Source organism: Dipteris shenzhenensis, chromosome 19 (assembly GCF_047967505.1).
Source record: "Dipteris shenzhenensis isolate YYH24624 ecotype China chromosome 19, Dip_SZ_1.0, whole genome shotgun sequence".
Classification (NCBI taxonomy): Eukaryota; Viridiplantae; Streptophyta; class Polypodiopsida; order Gleicheniales; family Dipteridaceae; genus Dipteris; species Dipteris shenzhenensis.
Window position 1 is genome coordinate 45,418,386 of NC_141614.1, and position 24,694 is coordinate 45,443,079.

A 24,694-nucleotide genomic window follows, 5' to 3' on the forward strand; every position below is an offset into this window, starting at 1 on the left:
GCAACAATACCATTGTAATCATCTTTATCAAACATCCAGCCAGCACATGATTCGAACGTATCACTGAAGCCATTCATTGGAGCTCCAAAAGATGACATCTTCATGTGGTTGAACCGGCAGATCATCAGAAAGTAGAGCAAATCAAACCAGCACTCCAAGGTCTCGCAGCAGCTTGGTATCATTAGCTGGATCCGGCAACCAAGGCATCTTGGCCGCATCTGAGACTAGCTCTTTTCTCAGCATTCCGCAATACTTCCCATCAAATGGATTTCTTCTCAACCATTCTCCGCTACAACTATAGTCAAGGATGTTTGGGTGCGAGAAAAAGTAAACCTATCGTTTGCCAAATTCCATAGGCATTTGCAGGATAAAAACCAACTGTCACTATTGCAGATGTGGTACATGAAGTACCGACAGCGGGTGCTAGACCAGTCTCAACCGCCCAAAGGCTAAGATCACCTGAACACAAAGTCACGTCGAAGTGATGCTAAGGTGAATACCATAAGGTGTTCCAAGAGTCCATGGGTTTGTGAGCCTCATTTGGTGAGGAAAAATGATAAGACATATAGATTTTGTATTGATTTTCATCTTTTAAATAAAGTCACAGTGAGGGACGAGTATCCACTATTACCAAGGATGGACGATATTGTGGATTCACTGGCTCACTCAAAAGTATTTTACTTCATTAGATCTAAAATTAGGGTATTAGCAAATCCCCATGAAGGAAGAAGATAAATGCAAAATGGATTTCAGAATGCCATTCAGTCTATACGAATTCAATGTCACGGCATTCAGAATGTCAATGCCCTGGGTTCTTTCCAATGGCTTATGAATTTCATCCTCCACGATTTAATTGTCAAAGGCAAAGTGGTCGCCTATTTGGATGATGTGTTCTCCATACAACAACTTTTGAAGAACACCTCGAAGTTTTGGAGGAAGTTCTAAGTTTGTTTCAAAAGTACAACCTCCGCCTCAACAACTCAAACTGCAATTTCGCTCAGCCATAGTTAAAGTACCTTAGCTTTATCATTTCGAAAGAGGGACTTCATCCAGATCCATCTAAAGTACAAGCATTGAATGATTATCCAGTTCCAACAATGGTCAAGCAGCTTCACAGATTTTTGGGTATGTCTAGGTACAGTTCAACGTTCATTCCAGAGTTGGCAGTACTTTCTTGTCCTTTGTGCAAATTACTTCAGGCAAAGGTTCCTTTCAAATGGACCATGGAACATCATCAAGCATTCAATACAATTACGATATCTTTGAAGCAAGATGCATTACTTCCACACCCATACTTTTCAAAGTCATTTCTTAATTTGCGTAGATGATTCAGATAGGGGATCGGGCACAATTTTGATGCAGCCGGATCAGCAAGGCTATTGGCAACCAATTTTTTATGCCAATAAAGAATTATTAAATGCACAAACACATTATTCACAGCAACTGAGTTGGATTGTTTGGCAATAATTTGGGCTGTTCAAAAGTTTCACCCATACATACATGGATCCAAATTTTCCCTACAAATAGATCACGTCATATTGATAAGTCTCCTCACAAAGAAAGAAGCACACAGTAGGTTGGCGAGATGGATTTTTCTTCTCCAAGACTACAATTTTGTCATAACCTATTGCCTAGGTAAGTTGAACCAAATAGCAGATGCCTTGTCTAGAGTTTATTTTCAATTAGTTCAGATAGTCCATGATCTTCCACACCAATCACGACCACCTGTAGCCTCACGGACTCCTCTTCCCATTCCGAGCCATAGTACTATGCTTCCTTCTTTAGATGATCTAAGGTTGTTACAGTCACAAGACCCAGTTATTTCTGCTTTTCAACCAAGGCTTTATGTTCCACAACAAGTTTGTCATCTTTATTTAAAGTCTTCTCATGATGATGTATTTGGTCTCCCTTTAGGATTTGTACAAGTATTAGAAAAAGTCAATAAAACAAAATTCTACTAGCCTAAGATCAGATTGTCCATTCATAGTTACTTGTAGTCATGTCCAGTTTGTCAACTACTCAAGTTGCCTGCAAGAAAACCAACAGAGGAGCTTCAATCGTTTCAGCTTCAGATCCTTCTGAGTTGATCGCATATGATATTGCGGGTCCATTCCCGACCTAATTCATACATCATTGTATTAACATATTATGTCACAAGATGGGTAATTGCTTAGCCATTGAAAGCCACAGAAGCATCCGATATTGCGGCATTCTTCATCTACAATAAGATCCTACAACACGGCTGCCCCAAGTTTATTCTCTCAGACCAGGGTTCAAATTTCACATCGAAAAATACAGATTGATGCAGATAAAAACAATAGTGTACGAGTCTAGTCCATCCATATTGTCATGGTCTTATAGAGAGGCTTAATCGCCCCATTAATTTGATTGTCATGGTCTTACAGAGAGGCTTAATCGCCCCAGTAAATTGATGCTAGCAATGTATATAGATCCGCAGCTTAAGAATTTGGATGTTTCACTGCCTTATGTCTTGGCTGCTTACAACATGGTGCTGCAAGAGTCCACGCAAATCAACCGATTTGAATCTCTTTTAGGCCTCTACTAAATTTCCAATTGAAACTAGTGGAAACTGGTTTGATTAAAATCTCCGAAATAAAAAATAGGGATGCACTTGAATGGTCAAATTTCTTGCAAGATGTGTTGCAGTTCATCAAGCAAAATGCGGCCGCCCATTTAAGAAAAGCACAAGCTTGCCACAAAAAAAACTATAATCAATGCCACAAGTTTGTGGAATACTAGAAGGGCGATTTGGTCATGCTCCATTACCCAACAAGGAAGAAAGGTTTGGCAGGAAAAATCTTGGCAAAATGGGTGGGTCCATGCCAGGTCACCAAACGAGTCGAGAGGACAACTTATGAGTTGCTATGATGTCCACCGGCTCGAAAAACAAAAATGACAGCCCAAATTGCAAGAATTGAACCTTTTCATGCTAGAGATATCAACAGTTGGGGTGGGAATAGGAAGGATTGAAAAGCTTCCTACCCAACTGAATTCTTTGTGAAAGATTAAAACAAAGCCTCCCTTCCATCTGACGTCTCCCTGCATAGTTCCAACTTGCTCAAGATAAGGCCCTGGCTTTGATTAGATAAAGCAAATTCCCTTCTAATCGCATGCCATGTGTTCCATCTGAACTGTTCTCTGTGTCACAACTGGCCCCAATTTTGGAATCCTTTCTTAAAAAGGGTGTTTGCCAAAGTAAATTGATCATCATCTAGTTGAGAGTTTCTAAAGATTGTTCAGACCCAAATGGAGTCATTAGCCATAAAAGCTCCTTTGCTAGAGAATTGTAATGCCGCTTTTATATCCTCAAAATCTCTCCAAATGGATTGCCATAGTGAGCTCTCTTTGGCCTTGCAAGGTTCAGGATTATAGACAACAAAAACTAGGGGATAATTCTTCCACTTGGGAGCCCTAAAAGGTCTAATGTGTTTCATATTTCTTAGCAAAAGCTGAGCCCAGTCACACTCTGGGTTTAAAATAGCTTTAATTACCCAAGTAGCAAAAAACTTTCTGACTGCAATTGGGACATCTGTCACTCCAAGCCCTCCTCCTTTTCTAGGTTTAGTGCAGTAGTTCCATCTAACTTTAGATATCTTGGATCTACCTCCCCACAGAAAAGATCTGTAAATTCTTATAAACCTTCCTAGCCCAACTTTTGAAGGAGCCCTATCCCAAGAAGAGAGGTAGAAGATAGAAATAGGATAAAAAGAACTAATCTCCTCCCAAGCAAATTGGCCTGAAATCCATTTAGAACTCTTAATGCTAGATGGAATCTGCAGGATGGTAGAGGAAAATAGTATGAAAGATTTAACAAACTCTAGGTTAAACAGGCTCCTGAGAAGATGTCTGTCTTTCTTGGCTCATTCTTCACAATACAGTGTGGACAAATGTCAGAGGACTCTGAATGGGGAAGGGAGATGGGAAGTGTAAAAGATGCCTTGGCCCTTTGGAGGATATTTTTCACTTGTTTGTAGCTTGTCCTCATGCTAAAAAAGTTTGCAAGTTCATCTAGATTGAGTGTGGAGAGCCAATTAACTGGAAAGCTATATTGCTAGGGGATGTAGGCAAAACCAGCATGAGCCTTGGTTCCAAATAAGGACACATGCTCTTTGGTTTATCTGGGTCTCTAGAAATAATTTTCAGCCTAATAATAAAGAATTACTTCATGGTGGGACAGCTAAAAAGAAGACTTGAATTTTAGATAGAGGCCTACAATCTGGAACGCACAAGGTTGAATATTGCTATATCAGAGCACAAGAGCACTGCCCCATTTTCTCCACAAGAGGCCTCACTCAACTGACCCCAATTCTGTGGAAACAAGCCCTTCTACACAGCACCCATCTACCCAAAGTCAAGGAGCTGCTGCTCCCTGATCTCAACATTGGTCTCATATTTCTAAGGAGATGTCTCTTGATGCTGCACAGGGTGTCCCTATTGTTGCTCCTGCTCAGTGCAAGATTCAATGAAGAGGCTACCAGTTTTTATTTTCATGTTCCCTCTGGTCTATAGAGGAAGAACTGAGGATGTTATGTATCTTGTCAGTCTACTGCTTCTAGTTTTTTGTAAGGTGTTGGGCCTTTCCAGGGCCAACTGATCTATCATGGATAAACTCTATTGATGTACAAACATTATCCCTTCCAGGTGCTTGTGCCACACCACCCTCCATTCCTGCTGGGATCCCCTTCCACCACTCCCTCTTCGACGGCCTAGCCAAACACGCGGCCGCCTTCCCCAGCTGCAGAGAGTCCATCGAGGTCCTCCATAGCCCCAACCAATTCTTCGAAACTCTCAAGCACCAAATCAAGGGTGTCCAAGATTAAATCGTGCTCTCTTCGCTCTACATCGGGACTGGACCCCTCGAGCGCAAGCTAGTAAGCCCTAATTTGTTTTTTAAGAGAGAAGGTTATTCAAAAGACCCTAGTTTTTTGTAAGGTGTTAGGCCTTTCCAAGGCCAGCTGATCTATCATGGATAAACTATGTTGATGTACAAAGGTTACTCAAGTTAAAATAAAATCCTTTCTTTTGCCCTGAACCCCAAAAAAAAAAAGACGGAAGCTTTAGCTGGGCACTGTGAGTGTATGAGAATGCACAACACCATATTTAAGTTAGAAATTAACAGTATGTTTGGTCAATGTTAGGCTATGTTGGCTAACATTGGATTTTACGATTGATGAACAAGGAGAGCCAACAGATCCATGTAAAACAAAAATCACTAAAATGTATGTTTGGCCAATGTTAGGCTATGTTGGCTACAACGCTTGCTGAACAAGGAGAGCCAACACATCTATGTAATGGAAAAATCCCTATAAACCTTGTAGAAAACAGCAGGATAGAATACTGCAAGGGTAAGGCTTTGGGCTCACAACCGTAAGGTCATTAGTTCAAATCCCCCCGGTAACAATGGTGGGACATCTCCCCTCCTCAAGGTATTTTGCATGTAGGTCAACACACAGGATTACCCTCGCCACTCATCACACCTACTATGGCATCTGTCTATGATTTTCAACTCTGCCACTCCATTACCGACAAAAGGAACCTAGAGGAGGCTACTACAACATTGACATTCAAGGACACAGTCCAGCTGCTTAAAGATTTCACCAAAGCTTCATCCATTGGACAAACGCACAACTCACTTGTGAAGGTGTTCTTCCACGATTCAAGTTGACTACTGACCTTGCTTGTTCTGTCTCAACCTGTGGTACTACCTTGAATTAACAACTGGCCAATATTTGCAAAGGGGATGGCAACGTTACCTACTGCAGATGCCTAAATATGTGAGTCCCTCTTGTTTAAAAAAGACTGTTTGAGATCAAAGAAAATTTTTACACAGAGTAGAGCTCGCATGCAAGTAGATGCACACATTTGCGCACATTTGTGATGTGTGCACCAAAAATTCCTCCCATAAAGATATTTGCATGTGTGCTGTTGCACAAGCACCCATCAAGAGCATGAACTTAGTAAAATATTCACGTCACAACTGCAGAGCACAACCAACACAGATATGATGGAGGCCAGGGCTTGAGAGATCTGGTCCAGCAAAGTTTTGCAGCAGTCGCAACTGACAAAACACAAAAAACAATTCCACGTATATACCACCATGAGAAGCAGCCATGATTCCTGTAAGAGGCCGACTCTTATAAAGATGGAAAAATCTACATAGCATCCAAGGTCAAGCCTAGCCTCACCTTTGTGTAGGAACCCATCTGTATTGCATTCTTAATTGCAGATAAGCAACACATCTGCTACCGGTAAAGCAGGTATATGCCACTGCCTGTAAAATTAATCACACTAAATGCAATTTGCACAGTAGGACCCTTAAAATACTTGCCTGAAGTGCCTACATGAGGATTTTGATCAACCCAACACAAGACTTATAGGAGCTCCAAACAAAACTGGCTCCAAAGAGACCTCCATTAAAGCTATTCATCTCTTTTGATTTGCTCCTTCACCTGTCTAGCTTAGCCATGTGAAAAGATAGCAGTTCTCCAGAGTCTGACGGAGAGAGAGTTGTAATCGCAAAATTATCCTCTTCATAGCCAGCTTCTCACAAGTTGTGCAGCAAACGAAGATACCGGCCCACCAGATCTATCTGGATCTAAGAACAGTGTAGGATGTACGAATTCCCCCTGTAGAAAAAGAAAATCGGTCTCTTGCTGCAGTTTCTTTCTAAGGCTAGGTTCTAAAGTCACCAAGAATAGTTGGGCTTCTAAATCCCGTTGTCTGGATCGAAAACCAAAATTGGAACTACCAATCAATGTCATACTAGGAAGGCAGCCATCATTTGGAAGATACAACCAGAGTCCCTTTGCATGGAACGTCCAGCCCTGCTTCTTGTACTCAAATATCTGAATTCCAGGTTTCTCCTTGGTCAGAGCTTCCATGTCAGTACCTTCAAATGAAAGAGGCAGATTCTGGGTCTGATCATGAAATCTTTTCTCCAACAAAGAATATGCTTTCGGGATTAAACCAGAAATCCCACGAGAACCATAGAAACCATTGGCCTGCATGGGTAAACATGAGGAATTTTAGTTGACATTCAAGGAAACCCCTTTGGACTTAGAAAACACAGAACAGTTCTGTGCAATTATTTTTAACACTTAAGAATCAATTTAAGTCAAAGAAGATGTTTGGGAAGTTTATATATGTGTATTGCATTTGACCTGAAACGTAGAGGACTCTCAGAACACCCTTGCATTAGATAAAGTTACAACTTACAATACCTGGGGGGCTGCAGTCAAGATCTTGAAAGCCTTGTCATTCGATGCTTGTAGTAAGGCAGCCTCAAATTCTCGTGTCAAATTGAAGTACGCTGATGCAAAATGCACACAAGAATGGGCCGGCAAGTTTGCCAGTAACCAGAAAAGGCTTTGTTCGTCTTGGTATATACCCAAGGGCCCCATCTGCACTGTCGGAAACACCCACGTGTTTGCACTATGTCCATCCAGACATAGGCCACCCTGAAGATCTACCGAATCAGGACTCCTCCTTGTGGTGGGATGAGAATCTAAACGACAATCCAGGACTCTTTCCAATGCTTTGTACATCTCCCTGCGAAAACCAACTGGATCAAACCGTGGATCAATGTTTGCGGTGTTACTCTGTAGGACACCTTCACTGCTAAGAAGATAAGAAAAAGAAGCCACTGTCTCAACCAATTCACAAAGATAGTCAGCCAAATTTTGGCAATTTCGTAGCATTATGTAACGGTCTTGCCGGTCCGAGAAGTATGAGGTGCTCAGATTGGCACCACTCATCAGAACATGGTTGTCGAAAATGTAGGCCTTCATGTGACAAACGCCCACAACCTCATTCAGCCGGGAAGGTAATATTCTCTCCAGACCTCTTGTTAAGTCAGGCGTGCGATACAGAGCGACTCGCACGCGATCATTTTGATGACCGCGTTTGGCCATCTGTTTCCACCTAGCACTCTTGGCTAGCAGCACATGCGTTAGCATTTGTGCGCTAGACTTGAAACCCGGTGATTGACCAGTAGACGGAGCATCCTCTGAGCGTGTGGCACGTGTAGATCGAAGTGCGTCAAAAAGAAGTAAAGCTTGGAGGGCCGGCTTGCTGCTCAGAGCGTCCGCAATGACATCCACCTGAGGTTTGCGAAGGATGATTTTCTTCGTAATGCAATTGCTCTCGAAAAACTAACATGAAAAATGCTCTCAAGCGAGGAAGACAATGCCCCAATTTTTTACAAAACCAGTGCATGCTCAGAAGGGTGGATGATGGATCGCTCAATCATCAAAAGAATAAGAGAACAGCCAGAAAACCATCAAAAACGTCCAATTTATCGAAGCTTATCAAGGCGCCAAAAGACAAAGAAGGGCTTACCAGCTCGCGCTCGAGGGGTCCGGTCCCGATGTAGAGCGAAGAGAGCACGATTCGATCTTGGGCAGTCCTGATTTGGTGCTTGAGGGTTTCGAAGAATTGGTTGGGGCTATGGAGGACCTGGACGGACTCTCCACAGACGGGGAAGGCGACGGCGTGTTTGGCGAGGCCACCGAGGAGGGAGTGGTGGAAGGGGTGATCCCAGCAGGAATGGAGGGTGGTGTGGCAGAAGCATCTGGAAGGAAGGAAGAATCGTGTTGAGGGATTGGGCTTGGGTATGGAGGAGCGCAGCACCAACAGAGACAAGGGCCAAGACGACGCCGCCATCAACGCTGAAACCACCTTCGCTCCGCACTTTCATCCCAGACTTCGGCTTCTCTTATAGCCTTTGCTTTTGCATTTGAGGCTCACACAACACGCAATAACACAACACGTTCCACACGCTTCTCGAATCTAACGCCTCTCTTTCTTTCTTTTTCCTAAGTGATGATGAATTAGCAGCTCGGAACAGAGGGTGGAGAGATGATGAATTCAAAGAGAGAGAGAGGGAGAGAGAGAGAGGCGCTAAAAATATGGAGGATTATAGTAAGTGGATCATAAAATAACTCATGATTTTCTGAAAATCACAAAATTACGATTTTTCTCTACCTCACGGCAGGCCAAAAGGAGATTATATTAAAGAAAAATTACGATTTTTCTCTACCTCACGACAAGGGCCAGGACGCTGCCATCAATTTAGCATCTCTCCAAAGGCTATAATGGGATCTAGAGGTGCCCAAATTCTTATATTGAAGGGGATAATTAGTGGCAAACTTGTCCACATTTTTTTTGATAGTGGAAGCACCCATAACTTGATCAACTCTAAATTTGCTCTAGCAGTGATTGAATCCATACACATTAGATCATGGGCTGAAGGTTGAAGTGGCTAATGGGGAACACTCCATCAGCAAACATTGTTTTCATCCACTCAAATTAAACTCTTTAGAGACTATAACTTTATGGGTGAGCTACTTGTTCTAGATATGGGAACTATTGATATTGTGTTGGGATGTGAATGGCTAAGGACCTTAGGAGAGCTATCTATGGATTTGGACACCTTGTACATGAAGTTTCTGTATCTAGGAAAAAGATCATACTTATGGGAAAAAAACATGCTAAATTGACAGTTATATCCTCCAAAAAAGTAGCAAGGGACCTCAAGGGGAATTGTGGAATTTATGGCATCCATTTAGCTAAATCAAAGGATAGCAATGGATTGTTGGTTGGAGGGGATATGCAAAGGAGGAGTTGTAGTATCTCCCAAGAGTAGGGATGATTTTTTTGCGTTAGTTTCATTAATAAGCAAAAGTTTTATATGGCTTTCAAAAGTTTATATGCTTTTATAAAAATAACATCTCAGTATATTCGCCACAATTTGAAATTAATTTAAAAAAAAGAGCTACGTTTAGCCTTTAAGATTATAAAATTATAAATAAAGTCCATTAAAATTCGCCAAAGTTTTATATAATAAATATATATATTTGGAATATTTCACCAGCATATTAAATATAAAATTTAAAATTTTGGCTAGATCTATAAAATTAAGGACAAAAAGAAGACACGTGCAATTAAGTACACTCTAGTGTTAACATTTAATATTTGCTAGAATGATATTAATGTGGAGGCTTTATCTATTTGGACATGAAGCCGTTTGATATTGCATGAAATGTAAATGTAATGTCCTATTGTACTAGCCAATATATCCGAGATAGTACAAATTGAATTCCATACTCAATCAGTACCTTAACTAGACCAATGTGTGGCCTTATATCCAATGTATATTTGGCTAACTTAAGCCTATGGTACCATCACCCACACTATGTCTACCCCTCGTCAAGTCATATAGTAGGGATATATGTCTTCATGCTTCTACCTTTAATAAGGATATGGAAGGACACTACATACACAGGTAAACATAAGCACGAAGAATCAAATGATTAAAATGACACAAAATTAAAGAATGAAATTTTCTATGTGGGCTTTTTGGGTGACATTTTCTATGTAGACTTTGTTAATATGGATCCATATGGTGGCGTATGATATTAAAAGATGTGTACGTGGAGTGTACATGTGTGTATGTGTGTGGTTGTTTCTTTGCTATGTGTGTGTCTGTATATTAGGGTTCCTCTTTAAAAAGTTAGCCTATAAGTTCTTGATAGAGGATGATGAGTTGTGAGTACTATTATGGCGTCTTAGTTGATGTGCTGAGGTCAGTAGGTTTTCATTTCAAATTGGTAATAGGATTAACATAGACTACTTACTTTTAATGACGATGAGAGTTACTAATATTTCCAATTAATAAGTGTAATGTTTGTTGTTAGCCATTTAAGCTTTGATTTATTTGTGTTAATTTTGGTGTGGTCATGTGGTAATCTCTTATGAGATTATTGGTTGGTTTAGAAGTCATATTAATGATTTTTTTAATCTACTCAAAGTGGATAGATAATCTTAGGTTTTTAAATTTTTATATTTACTAATCCATGGTTTAGTAAAAGGAGCCTTGGTGTAGTACTCTCGGGAGTCTAAAAGAATGTTAGGTGGTCGTTGATGGACCTTTAATCTAATACTTATTGAGGTGTGTGCGAATGCCTTTGTCAAATTTATATTCTTAGGGTGTTACTAATGTGCTATTCAAATGGTGAGGCAACAAAGAAGGGACTAAATGGAATTGATGACAATTTGGCATTGTGTTCCTCTAAACCTTTTGTTAAGGCATGTTCTCTCTTGACTAGAAGGCCCTATGGCATCTTTGGTGCTAGTAGGATTAGATTTCGGATTAGAATACCTTATGGCTTCTTTGGTGCTTGGAGGTAGATTAATGGGCTCTGGCATAGGTGTAAATGTTGGCTCATTGATGTGCCTTTTGTGTCGTCTTGGTGGTCGAATGCTTGTATTGGATGCACCTTTCGTTTTGGCATAGCATGTGAATGGTGCACTAATTCCTCCAATGTGACGTTGATGATCCCTCTCATGGCCTTGCTTGCAAGGTTCTCTGGCTGGTTCTAGTTCTCTCATCTCAGATATTCGACTACCTCTCTTTCATTCATCTAAGGTGATGGAAGGAGCCTCCTTCTTTGCTGTGGACTGAATGTTATTATTGGGGGTACCTTGATTCTGAAAACACAACCCAATTACCCAAGGTATTGCCCATCCCAAACTGTGAGTGAGATGATAACTACAAGAATGCATAGAACCTAGTCCTATTCCAGTTGCTCAAGCTGCTCGTCCTCTTCAACCTGATTGGTTTTCTTCACTTTTGGAAGAAGTTGACTCACCCTCGTGTGACCTTCTTGTCTCAGAACTCATGTTTGAGCTTTGTTGTTTGTCTCTGGCTTAGCTTGCAGCTTGTATATTATCATATATCTCGGGGGATTCACTCATCATATGTAACCCTATCATGTGAGTTCAACAAATGGGTCTTTATTAATTCCATTACTTACAAATTTATATATACATAAGGAAGTAAATTAAGGCCTAAATGCTAAAATACAAAAGGGTAGTGTAAATTACCATAGTTTCAAAAGCTTGAGGAAGCTGCTAGCATGCAACATGGACATTTTCAAACTCTTTAGGAAGAGTGGTGTATGTCCAGTGACATAAAATGAGCCCAAAACTTTAAAGAAGGGTTGAAATCCCTGCCTTGGATTATTGTGGTGATATGTAGTCTTTACGTTGTGTCAAATCAATGAAGATTTTCCTCTTACATTGTCTCTATAGGAAGGCAACATCCTTTATTAACTAGCCTAATGTTGAGTAATAAACTTCTATTCCTCATAGGGTAGAGGTAGGTGATAGCGTTTCTAAGCAAGAGGTAGGTATCATTATTTAGCATTATTTATTAGTGACATAAAGTTGTAAAATAAGGTTTGAGGTCATACATAGGAAATAAGCGGGAAATAATGGCAAGAGTTTGTTTAATACAATATGATATTAGTGAGAGCCTAGGGCGATTACACAAGGAGAAGGCAAAGCAAGATGCAAGCAATATGCCCCTATGTGTAATTGTCACATAAGAGAGGTGAAGAGACTAGATCTTGGGTGGTGGTTGGCTTCTCACTAGTTGGAACCACTCACTTCGATGGTAGTGGACCCTTGTTGATTTAAGCCAAACAACACTTTTGCCTTCCCTTTATGCACATTAAATGAGCAGTAAACCTTCATGAATTATGGGCTTTAAATACACCATACCCACACCATGATAATATGGTTTGGACTCAGTGTGGATAATACATAGGCCTAAGTGTCACAATTGTTGTTCCCTTTAATATTCATTTGGCAAGGTAGGCTCTAGCAGCCACTTAATTCATCAATCGAAGTGTTGACCTTAGTCCATCTAGTTGGATTGGATGGGACCTAAGTCAAGTACATAAATTAGAAAAAGTCGATTCTACCTAATTGCATGAAAAACCATGGATTGCTAAATCTAAAGTATCCAAACCATGGTTTATCAAAATGATGGCTTATAAAACAAGCCATGCTTTTTCCCAGGAAAAGGATGGGAGGTCGTATAAAATACGTAGGTCTGCTTTGCAAGCCCCGCGGAAACCACGATGGAGTAGGAGGAGCGGGCGATGACGAACAAAGAAGGAATGAACAGGCGGAGTCTGGACTACAGCGGGAGGAGCAGGCGAGGATGAACAAAGAACAGGCGGAGTCTCATGGTAAATATATTCATCGTGACCTCATGGTGACGCTAGGGTTAAACAATATTTATTAATGATTTCATGTCCATGTTATCATGGTCAAGTGATGGAGGGCTTGATCGATTGGTAGAGTCTTGCAGCAATCGCATGCTTCAGAGCTCATCATTTAGGGTATTTTTATAGTTAGGGCTAATAGATGAGAGCTAATGATGGATATTTCAGCGCCACACACTCTAAAAATTGACCTTGGGTCAATTTGAGAAATGATAACATAGGTTGTTGAACATAATGGCTAAGCTTCACAAATCAACCTTCGGTCGAGTTGATCTCTCACCACACACAAACTCTCTCTCTCTCTCTCTCTCTCTCTAAGAATTACACTTAGAGAAACACACTTTAAGTATCACCCACACATACTACAAATAAACATTGGGTTGATTTTGAGAAGTGATAGCATAGCTGGTTGAACACAATGGCTTCACTGATCTCTGCAGAAAGCCTCGGATGTTAAATTACACGGTGCAACAGAACAGAAACTGAACAAAGAATAGAGAGTACACGGCAAACTGGAGAGGAACAAACTTTTCCTTCAATACTAATGTAGTACAAATGACGGCTCCGTCCACTCGTGCACTCCCACAATGGAGCTTAGATGGTGATGTAGACGGATACTAGGTGAAGAGCTACTAGCTGGAAGATCTGATCTGAACTAATCTGATACAATGGACTGGGGAGGTCACCTCTTTATAGCTATGAGGGCAGTAGTCGGATCAACGTAGTCGGTGGAGTCGACAAGTCAACCTAGTCAGTGGAGCTGACTAGTCAACGTAGTCGGTAAGACCGACTAGTTGTCCATGGAATATTCAAGGAATATTCCCTCTACCATCGCCTTGGGGGATCCCACCCCTGAACCCCCACCAGGGGGGCCACTGGTCCCCTTGGGACCCCCCAGGCCCCAGCAAGAATAAGAGGCTCCCACACAATCACCTTTCTACTATCAACGGTCTCATTGGTAGACCTCATTTGACATGCAAGTCAGGATCCATCCAGTGTCCCGAGCTCACACATGGCTTCTCCCCATATGGGGTCCTTACAACTTGAGCACCTTGGACCACTGGTGGTTACCAAGAGGGTGGGGCATTGAGCGTATTTAACACCCCACCTCAATGTCCACCCGTAGGTGAACTACCTTCTCAACCCAATGCCGAGTCTCTGAAGATGACCCTGAAGTTGATCCTTCCCGAGTGCCTTGGTGAAGATATCTGCTCCATTTTGCTCTGTTGAACAGTAGACCAATTCCACTATCCCGTCCTCGATCAAATCATGCACATAGTGATACTGAATCTCTATATGTTTTCTGCGCACATGAAACACTGGATTTTTAGCAATGGCCGTGCAACTTTCATAGTCGCACCTCAGCACAATTGCCTCATCCTCTTGCACTCCCATGTGCCATAAGATCCTCCTCAGCCACACTACTTCACATGCAGCAAAACATGCTACCTTGTACTCAACCGTGGTAGAAGACAATGCCATTGTTGGTTGTTTCTTACTGATCCAAGAGAAGATACCTAAACCTAAAGAGAAACAATATCCAGAAACTGATTTCCTGGAATCAACATCTCCAGCCCAATCTGAGTTACAATGACCAGCCAAGGAAGTGCCCATACCATAGGTGATGCCATAATCAAGAGTGCCCTTCACATACCTGAGCACCCCCATCCCTACATTCCAATGATTCTCCAGGGGCTTATTGGAGAACCTGCTCAAAACGCCAATAGCAAAACTGATGTCCGGTCGAGTGTTGCACAGATAGATGAGACTGCCGACCAACTTCCTGTACCTCTCAATGTCTGCTGGTGGTGAGGCATCCTCCATAGACAATCTCGCATTTACCTCCATAGGTGTAGCTATCTCCTTGCACTCGGGCATACCAAATGCCTTCAAGATCTCCCTTGCATATTTTTGCTAAGAGACGATCTTGCCTAGCTCTTTCCAGACTTCAATCCCCAAACAGTAGTGCATCAAGCCTAAGTCTGTCATCTCAAACTCTATGCTCAATGCCTTTCTAGTTTGCTGGATCATGTCTTCACAGTCACTTGTAATAAGGAGATCATCCACATATAGAACAATAATAGCTGTTTTTCCACCTTTCCTATACACATACAAGTTAGCATCTGAGGCACATCTTTTGAAGTTTAATTTATGAAAGAATTTGTCTATCCGTTGGTACCATGCTCTGGGGGCCTGTTTCAGGCCATACAGAGCCTTCTTCAACTTACAAGTCACCATTCAAGAATGCTGATTTAACATCCATTTGATAAATTGGCCACTTTTTATGAGCAGCCACCGATATGAAAATTCTTGTGCAACCAATGTGGCTTTGTACTTTTCCAAAGTCCCATCGGCCTTGTACTTTACCTTCCAAACCCACTTGGTGCCAATAACCTTTCTATTAGGTGGTTGATCTACCAGCTCCCAAGTTTCATTCTTCATGATGCTATCTTATTCTACTTGCATAGCATTTTTCCAATCTCGGTCTGCAAGTGCTTCCTCCAAACTCGTAGGCTTATTTACTTCTGCAATAATCTCAGCCATCAAGGCCATATTGACTATGTGAGCAAAAGCCCTCCTTTGCTCCTCGATTCTCTGAGACCGCCTTGGTCCATCTGGATGCTGCTCAATAGACATAGGCATCTGGTTATCATGGTCGTAGTGCTGCCTTCCCCATCGTGGCAATGGCTTTTCCGGTGGTGTAACAATAGGTTAGTGACTTATACCTTCATAACCTGATATTTCCTCCTCCTTTATAGCTGTTGGGACAGGTTCATAGTGAATTACCTCTTCGCTTGATGATAAAGTGGAAGAGCTCTTCTCTGCCTCCACTACTTGTGGCTACTCCCTGAACACCACATCGCAGCTTGCTATGATCTTCTTTGCCTCTTAGTCATACAACTAATAGGGTTTCTTCTCATCACAATAGCCTAAGAAGATACATTTGGTGCTTTTTGGTTGTAGCTTGTTTCTCTCTTTGTCTAGTACATGCACATAGCATTCACACCCAAACGTTCTGAAGTGGGAGACAGATGGCTTCTTACAGCTATAAGCCTCATGTGGTGTTTTACCTTTGAGTGCCTTTGTATAGCTCCGATTAAGGATGTAAACTGCAGTATTGACAGCCTCAGCCCAAAAGTGGTTTGGCAGTCCAGCACCTTTCAACATACACCTCCCCATCTCCACCGTGGTCCGCATTCGGCGTTCAATAATCGAATTTTGCTGAGGCATATGTGGCGTCGTCATTTGTTGCTTGATCCCTTTGCTCTTGCAAAAATCTCCAAACTCTGTAGAAACAAACTCACGACCACTATCTAATCTGATTTTCTTCACTTTTCTCCCTAGTTCATTTTCAACAAGCTGTAGCCATTATTTAAATTTACCAAAAGCTTGAGCCTTTTCACGAAGAAAGTACACCCACATCTTCCTACTATAGTCGCCGACAATCAATAAAAAATAGGAAGATCCCCCCAAGGCCTATGTAGGCATCTTACCGCACAAGTCAACATGCACCAACTCTAGAGGAGTGTTTGCTCTATTCTTGCTTTCTTGTGGGAATGCCTTTCTTTGTTGCTTGCCCATCATGCAAGCTTCACATGGTTCTTTGATTTCTGTGACTGCAGGTAAGTGAGCAACCATACCTTGCTTCTACATCTCCTTTAGCACTGCAAATCCAATGTGGCCGAATCTTTCATGCCAAAGTCTGCTTGTGCCCACTCCAATGGTGGCTGTAAGAGCACTTAGCTCATACAGGTTGTTCCTCCTTACTCCTGTGCCAACAAGATTGCCTGCACTATCCAAAATTTTTGCTCCTGTCTTGTTGAACCTCACCTGATGGTCAAGGTCAATTATGGAAGCAGCTAATAGTGAATTTCTCTTGATTTGTGGAACATACAACACATTAGATAGTTTCTTAACATCTCCATTTATAGAAACAAATGAAACCGTACCTGTACCCTCAACAGGGCATTTTGCGTTATTACCAACCATCATGGTGATGGGTTCCTGTAGAGGCTGCATGGAACAATATAGACCGTTCTTGCAGGTCATGTGACAGGAGGCACCACTATCCAACACCCATGAATCAATGGTTGAAGCTTCTTGAACTGAGGAACACTCTTCCTCAATGGCCAGAAATATATCCAACGCTGCTTCTGCTGTGTTAGCTATCTCTTTCCCCATATCTGTCTTCTTCAGGATGCCATTCTTTTCATCTACTTTCTTGACCTGGCAATCTGCAATCATATGGCCCTTCTTTTTGCAGTAGAAGCATTCTCCCTAAAATTTCTTCTTGCTGCCCTTCTTCTTTTTGTGACCACTTGTACAGGAGTCACCTTTGGTGGAGGAACCACCTTTGCCTTTCGCAGTGGTAGAGAAAGCAGCATCCCCATTGCCGCCTCCATCTCGAGCTTTAAGCCTCAATTCCTCATCCATAAGTAAAGCATAGAACTCCTCAGACACGAAGCATGCTCGCCCCTCCTCCACACATGAAGCAAAGCCTTTGTCCAAGGATGCTTCCAATCAAAGTGAGACATCCATTTTCCCTTCCTACTTCCAGTGAATTGACAACACAATCTCATGCCATCATCTCCCTTCATCCCCGCTCTCCTTTCCACGTCTCCTTTGCCTCCTTTATTTAGGGCAGCGGCAAATTGTCCTTTGTCGGCCATCCTTCTCGCGTAGTTAGGGAGAGGTGAGGGCATATGTTGCAGCAACGATTGGCAATGGTGGAAGTGCAGTGTAGGGTGGTGGTGGTGGTTGGTTAGGATTAGGCTGAGGTCATGTTATGGTGTAAGGTTATGTGGGACTAATCTTGTGTTAGGTAGGGTTAGTAGGTTAGTTTAAAGAGAAGTTAGGATGGGGTTAGGATAGATAGGTTAAATTAGCATTATCATTGTCGTTAGTTTCATTTTAGTTTAAGTCCCCCTTGACATTCCAAAATTGACCCAATTAACCTAAGGAAGATAGTCACCCCCTACCCTTTTTTGAATTCTCCTACGCGGGCATATCTCGCTCAACTCCTTCGCAGGCATAACTTGCTCTGCCCTCCATCGCTGCAAACCTCCTCCTTCTTTGTTGTTGCCATGCCCCTCTCCTTCTCCTCCCTCTTCATCTCTCTCTCCAACCATCATTCTCCAGTCCTACATCCTTACATCATTCCTTTGAGCCCTTGCTCCTCACCTCATCCCCTTGCCCCTCATCTCCTCCTTTGCCACTCCCATAGAGCCCCATGTAGGTCCCCCCTGCCCCCCCACCCTCTCTCTCTCTCTCTCTCTCTCTCTCTCTCAATCCTCATCCCTTCGTGCTTTCCCTACCATACTATTTCTACCTCGCATGCCTCTCACCCTTGAATCATGAAGAAGATCACTAGGAAGAGGGATGGTTGTGTGCAGGATCTTTGACTTGGAGATGGGAGTGACTAGAGACTTGGTGATCAACCAAGAAGGGTTATAAGGGGGGAGATCGGCTCCTTGGTAAAAGGGGAGATTGACTTAACTAGAGCTGACAAATTTGACAAACGTCTATCAGATTTGTTAAGAACACAAAAGTACTTTGTTCATCTTCTTCAATGGTGATCATATTGGGTGTTAGGTTCTGACAGTACTTTTCAAGTCTATTTTCTGCTCCTGATCATTAAGCATAAGTGTTGTTCAACAATTCTAAGTTGCCCTCTCCTTTAAGCATTGATCAGAGTTAGATCATCAAGTAGTTCTCTTAGCTGTTCCAGCTCAATGCGATTTAAGCATTGTTCGAATCCCTTTTGTCCTCTCAGAATTCCATAACTTGCAAAGCGGTGATCCAGGATGATAATGCTTACATTGTTCCTAAAAAACCCCAAATAGCCACTTGTGTTTTGTTCCGGTCTCATGGCATTTCATAGGTACATTCTAGCTACAAATCAGACATTCATGCCTAATTAACCCTAGTTATACCACTTGATTCATGTTTTCATGTCTCCAAACAACCGTTGCATCTCAATATCTTTTCAAGGTCTGATGAACTATTTCAGAATTGGACCATCTTTAGTTATATTCAGTATAAGCGTAAGGTTTTCCTTGCAATTATTGTAATTGACAGAATTGTGTTTTGCAGTGCTCAGTCATGATTGTCAAAAGCAAATTAAGTCCAGTGTACTGTGCCTAACCAGTGGTCAAAGCCTGTAAGTCTTATCTTGTTTAAATCGCATTGTCATCGGCCATTTAGCTATATCACACCACTGACATTAAACATGCTCATTTTTATTCCTCTTGAATTGTGAATGCATTCAAGTCATCAACAAACATTTGCATCCCAATCTGCCCCTCCACATGGAGGAGTAGCATCAACTAATGGTCTCTTCACCAACGTAGATTGAATAAAAGAGGCTAGGTGGAAACTACAAACAAGATGGGGCATCCTTGTCTCACCGATCACTTTAAGGTTGAACTGGCCCTCAACTCTTCTGTTAATACTCACAACCAATGATGCATTGGTGAATAGTGCTTATAACATTCCTCTAAATCCTTAGCCAAGGAGTCCCACCTTATCTGATCATAAGATTTGTTGAGGTCCAAGCTTATCATGATTGATTTCTCTTGTCATTCCAATGTATACTTTGTACTACAAGCCATGTTTAGTATATTCTTCATTATGTTTCTACCATGAATGAAGCCAAATTGTTCCTACGTTGAATGAAGCCAATGGAAAAATGTTGGGATATTTTTGAATTTTGTATTTGTCCCTACCTTGAGCACCCTACTCCATTTGCCTCTCCCTTCCTCCCTCCATCATGCATCAGTTTGGCTCTAGCCTTCACTCAGGTGAATTTATTTAGTAAAGCAACAAATCCAGGGGGAAATTATTTTCCATGCATTATTTGTCGCAATAGTTTATGGGTCTAGTGTTATCCAATATAGGCTCATCCAACATTGCAACTTTTACATGAGTACTCAATGAGTGCAATCGACTCCTTTTGGAGTAGCTCGATATTTTGCACGCAATGCAAGCAAGGAAAGAAAAAAGAGGAGGATTCTATGACATTGGATTATTTTCGGCTCCTATTGGAACAAGAGGCATTGAGGAGGGCACATTGAGCTTAATGTCACACCAAGTTGGCAATATGGGAGGACCAACACATATGAGACTGGTAGGAGATGCTTTTATAATATCAACAAGTTCTTGTGGCCTTATACTCCACCTCCCCATCAATAGCTTCCATCACAAATTCATCATCTGCTTAAGGGTCTTTGACCCTTGGGACACAATGTAGTGAAATTTCCTTCAACAATACCTATAGTCAGTTTAGACCTGTAGTCCCTATGAGTATCCTGCCTGACAAGGAGTTGACCTACCACATTAATGACCAAGAAATGCTAGCCATATTGCATGTTATCAATAAATGGCATCACTACATAATGGGAGTCATCTTAAGGTAAAGATTGATCATAGAACTCCCAGATATTTCTTATCACAATCCAACCTATCTCCCAAAGAGAGGTGGCTTTGCATGGTACAAAACTATGATGTTGGCATTGAATACAAGGTGGGGAAGGAGAATATAGTGGGTGGCTGATTTACTCTCTATGATGTGGGCATGCACTTTATCCTCTGCTATAGAGATCTACAAGGATTGGATCCATGGAATTCATCTTACCCTACGAATTTGAGATGCATGGAAGCACCTTCCATGTTGTGGAGGATGAGGTCGTCTTGGTACAATTTCATTTCAATCAATTATAATAGAGTTATAGACATTTATACATCTATTTATGATAACTTTTTTGAAGTCCAAGGTCCCTTGCTCAAATTGTATCAATGTCTTTGCCTCATATTTGATATTAGAGAATCTTGTTTTATCCTTCTTTTTATGCATGTAAATTTGATTTCAATCAGTTTTTATAGAGTTAGACATTAACATATAATTGTTTGTTATTTATTATAATTTCTTAAAAGAGTGAAGGATGCTTTGTTTGATACTTTGTTTGAAGCATACAAAATTCTTTGTCTCGGTGTTCTTATTTTAAAATGTATGTTTTTTTAATTTACCATGGAAAACAAAAGTCATGGAATTTATGTTATTTCTTTGAGGGAGGACACAACAATGAAGACATGTTTTTTCAATGCATATGGAAAATTAAATGCAAGTACTTATTGCCATATTTTTACACTATTTATAGGAGATCATTAAAGAACGAGAGAGCCTCTGCAATTGGAAAATGTCAATCATCTTAATTTAAATGCTTGCAAACATAGCACATTGTGTTTTCTTTCAAAACATTGGAGTTTTAAAAGCACATACTCAATGAAAATAGGATTTTACTCTAAGATGCCACATTTTTAAAAGCACATTATGAACTAAATAATTCATCAAAGCTACTCAAATATTGCTCACAAGAAATAACACTGATATCTTTCAACTGGTTCAAATGTGGGAGCACAAGTTGGAAAAAAAATTTGCAATGGTAATTTGAATTTGCACATCAAACACAAACTATGGTTGGCATGAATTATGAGAGTGGACCTAGTAGGGTAAATGTACCCACAAGCATAAATCCTCCAAATCCAAATGCTCTACTAGTACTATCAATAAGTGCACTATTAGAGTTCATTTCGCATCGTTTTACTTTTGAAGGGAAGGTCCTAGAAAAGTACAGAAACTTCAAAGCAAGGGATGTCTCATATCCTATCCATATGCATATTGACTTAATTGATCGTGCATGCTCACAGACAATCACACTACATGTTCTACATGCATATGTTTTGGATCTCAAGGATATTCTCCAAGTTGATTTTTTCATACTAGAGGGTCCAACCATTAGCAAGCGAGGTTTTGATGAGGAAGGTAAATCTTCTTTTTCTTTGCGTGTTGATGCAACAACAATTCTGAAAGGCAAACCATTCGATGGTGTCATTTCTTTTGTTTCTAATAACGTCATACAACGTTATGCACCTTGGGTAGCCAATCATATGGAAAACATGAGAGCATCCTTCACATCAGTTATTGACATAGTGGCCTTTGTCATTGTCAAAGTGGACCTCGATGGACCACCAACCAACCAGATCATTCTCGCAAATGGTCCGAACCTTGAGGACCGTGCAACAGTGAGGATCAAATAGTTCTCATATAGTTACAGCTTCGATAGATTCCTTCAAAACGTTTTAATATTTATCTGCCCCTCAACTTTGTTCTTCCCTTTGTACTAACTATCTTTTGTTGTGGATAGAAGATAAACGCTTGCTTGTTTAGTGGAAGAGTTTTTTATGAAGGCATCATCATGCACATTGCCATAAACATTTCATATATGCGTGCAAGCCACGCACTAAGAGTATTTAATTTCACCATCTTGGGAGTAGTACCTAAAGGAAATCTTTGAGTCAAACGAACTGCATGATGCATTCACATGCCAAATCTCTCAATTAGGCTATGGGAAGAAGGCACACCATGCTTACATAGTGATAGGCTTCTCCACTCTAATCATCTAAGAATATAATAATCACGTCTTCTTTCCTTCCAGGTACGTGCTGTTCAACACTTCATCAGTCTCAATAATCCTCTTGTTGGGTATCATTGTGAGACATGTGATGGTACTCAAGTGATTCGGGCCCAGTGCGGCCATATTGTTATAGTTGTGATAGTATCCAAAGTGCTTCTCAAGTTCCTTTTTTGAAAGGTTGTGTTATCTTGCATGATGCTACCCAAGTAGCTGTACAAGTTTGTGGCCCAATGTGGATGAGGTTCTTGGACTTCATTGTCCATTCTTAGAATTCCACAATGGAAGTGTTGTTATGATGTGATCCATGTTGCTTGATAAGAGGTCCACCAGAGAATTTACTGTTAATAGTTTCAGTTTCATGACCTCATTTGCAAAGACTACCTAGTCGAGAAGTTTTTTCATGTAGCTAGTCATTATAAGTACCTTGTCGGCTGTCCACATTGTTTGAGTGTTGTTGTGGGCATTTTTTGCTGTTTGGTTTCTTGATCTTGTACATATGCTCACCCTTAATAGTGTAATGTATAGTCCAGACCAAGCTCATGAGCTTACTTCCATTGTAAACATTTTGACCTATGCAAATCTATGTACAAAGATCGTGTCATACATTGTGTACCTCTTTTTTGGGTATTCACTCCTTTTTGCAAACTTTGCATTAACAAAGGTAATCTCTTTACATGATGTGTTACAGATAAATACATGCGTCCACCATGGTCTATAGTTTAGATAGCCCACATCAATTAGCATCATTGACAACATCTTTGCATCTTCAAGGTTGCATATGCAAGCACTTTTTGTGCCAATGCATATAGCATTCAAATGCAGTGCCTTGTCAATACATGCAAAAAAGCATTATAAGTACATAACCCTATCACTATTCACACATAAGACATAAAAAATTTTGGCCTTCTCAATGGACTCCACAATTGACTTGGACTCTTATAACATCAAATGGAATGAATAATTCATTGATAGAAAACCAAACAACACTGATTTTCTCTCTTGTTTAATAGCTCTTTACCTTGCATACACCTATAAGATGATGTTTGACATGCTCGAAGCTAATGCCATTGACTATGATTACAAACACAACATGACGTCTTACACAAGTACCGCATGAACATGATCACAAAAAGATTACATCATGTAACGATGCATTGTATGCACTTAAAATTTATGCTTGCTACCCTCCCTTGGTGTTCGATTGCCTTCAAACACTACATTGATTTTTCCAGCATTCCTTCTCTATCCTATATGATGGCCACTTGCTTACTCAAGCAATAGACTTAAACAACCCAAAGCAGAAACAAAAAAGCATATTGCTAATAAATCAATCAACTAGTCCCACCACAATTTGGCCACTCATATCGAAACCAAATAAAAGGCCATACAACATTTGGACAAGAGATGATGAGTCACATTTGATACATCTTCTGCAACAAAATGTGGACTTACCACAAAACTATAGCTAAACTTTATGAAGACAACCACTGTGCAAGCAGCCACACTATTGAGACAACATGTAATAAGATTTACAAACTAAAAGTTGCAATCTATCGCTCAAGCAACATAGACAAAACTAAAGGCAAGTTGGTGTATGAACAACAGTCGGAACTTTATGGCATGAACAACCTAATCAAACCACCCTATGATACTAGTTCCAAGAAATGCAACCGCTTGAAACAAAAATGGATCAATGAAAAGGCACAAAGAGCATACCTTGCAAAAATCAATGACACACCAAGTTTTGCTTGTTCCTGTTGTGGATGGTTAACTTTCAAGTTGAAAATGAAAATAATCAACATGGATGTCCCAATGCCAAGACAAGAAGAAAACATACTAATGCCAAGACCCGAAGAAAAACAAATTGTGTCCATTATGCTATGGCCAATTTAAAGGCATCAAAATAACCAAGTGTCTGCCCCTCAAAAAAACATTGCCACCCTTAATAGAGTCGAAGAACACCTCATTTCCATACGAATGCCTTTTGCACAGATTAGGAAATTGGCATATGAAGGACATGGACTTTGAGAACAAACCGATAATCATAGCCCCTTTGGAAGGTTTTTCTCCTCTTAGCCTTTTCAAAGATGAACAATGTGAAGAATTGGCCTTCCCAAGTTTGTTTTATGG

General features: G+C 40.9%; 1 protein-coding gene across 3 annotated transcripts; it reads right to left on the reverse strand.

The window, feature by feature from the left end:
• Positions 1-1,650: 1,650 nt before the first annotated feature.
• LOC147890529 (uncharacterized) lies at positions 1,651-8,741 on the reverse strand. Of its 3 annotated transcripts, XR_015542681.1 has the most exons (4): positions 8,359-8,741; positions 7,242-8,120; positions 6,207-7,022; positions 5,923-6,079 (listed from the first exon to the last, which is right to left on the reverse strand). XR_015542681.1 is itself a non-coding variant. In XM_087390116.1 (3 exons), exons 1-3 carry the CDS (start codon positions 8,680-8,682, stop codon positions 2,020-2,022), a joined length of 1,212 nt encoding a protein of 403 aa, XP_087246242.1. In that variant the 5' UTR covers positions 8,683-8,741; the 3' UTR covers positions 1,651-2,019. The 3 variants fall into 3 exon arrangements, 2 of the variants coding, with proteins under 2 accessions (XP_087246242.1, XP_087246241.1); XM_087390116.1 differs by lacking the exons at positions 5,923-6,079; positions 6,207-7,022 and adding an exon at positions 1,651-2,028; XM_087390115.1 differs by having other exon boundaries at positions 5,923-7,022.
• Positions 8,742-24,694: the final 15,953 nt, after the last annotated feature.

Coding starts and splice junctions, on each gene's coding strand:
- LOC147890529 (XM_087390115.1), bottom strand. CDS start 8,682: ATGGCGGCGTCGTCTTGGCCCTTGTCTCTGTTGGTGCTGCGCTCCTCC. Junction 8,121..8,358: donor GACCCCTCGAGCGCGAGCTG/GTAAGCCCTTCT, acceptor CGCAAACCTCAG/GTGGATGTCATTGCGGACGC. Junction 7,023..7,241: donor TCTTGACTGCAGCCCCCCAG/GTATTGTAAGTT, acceptor TTACCCATGCAG/GCCAATGGTTTCTATGGTTC.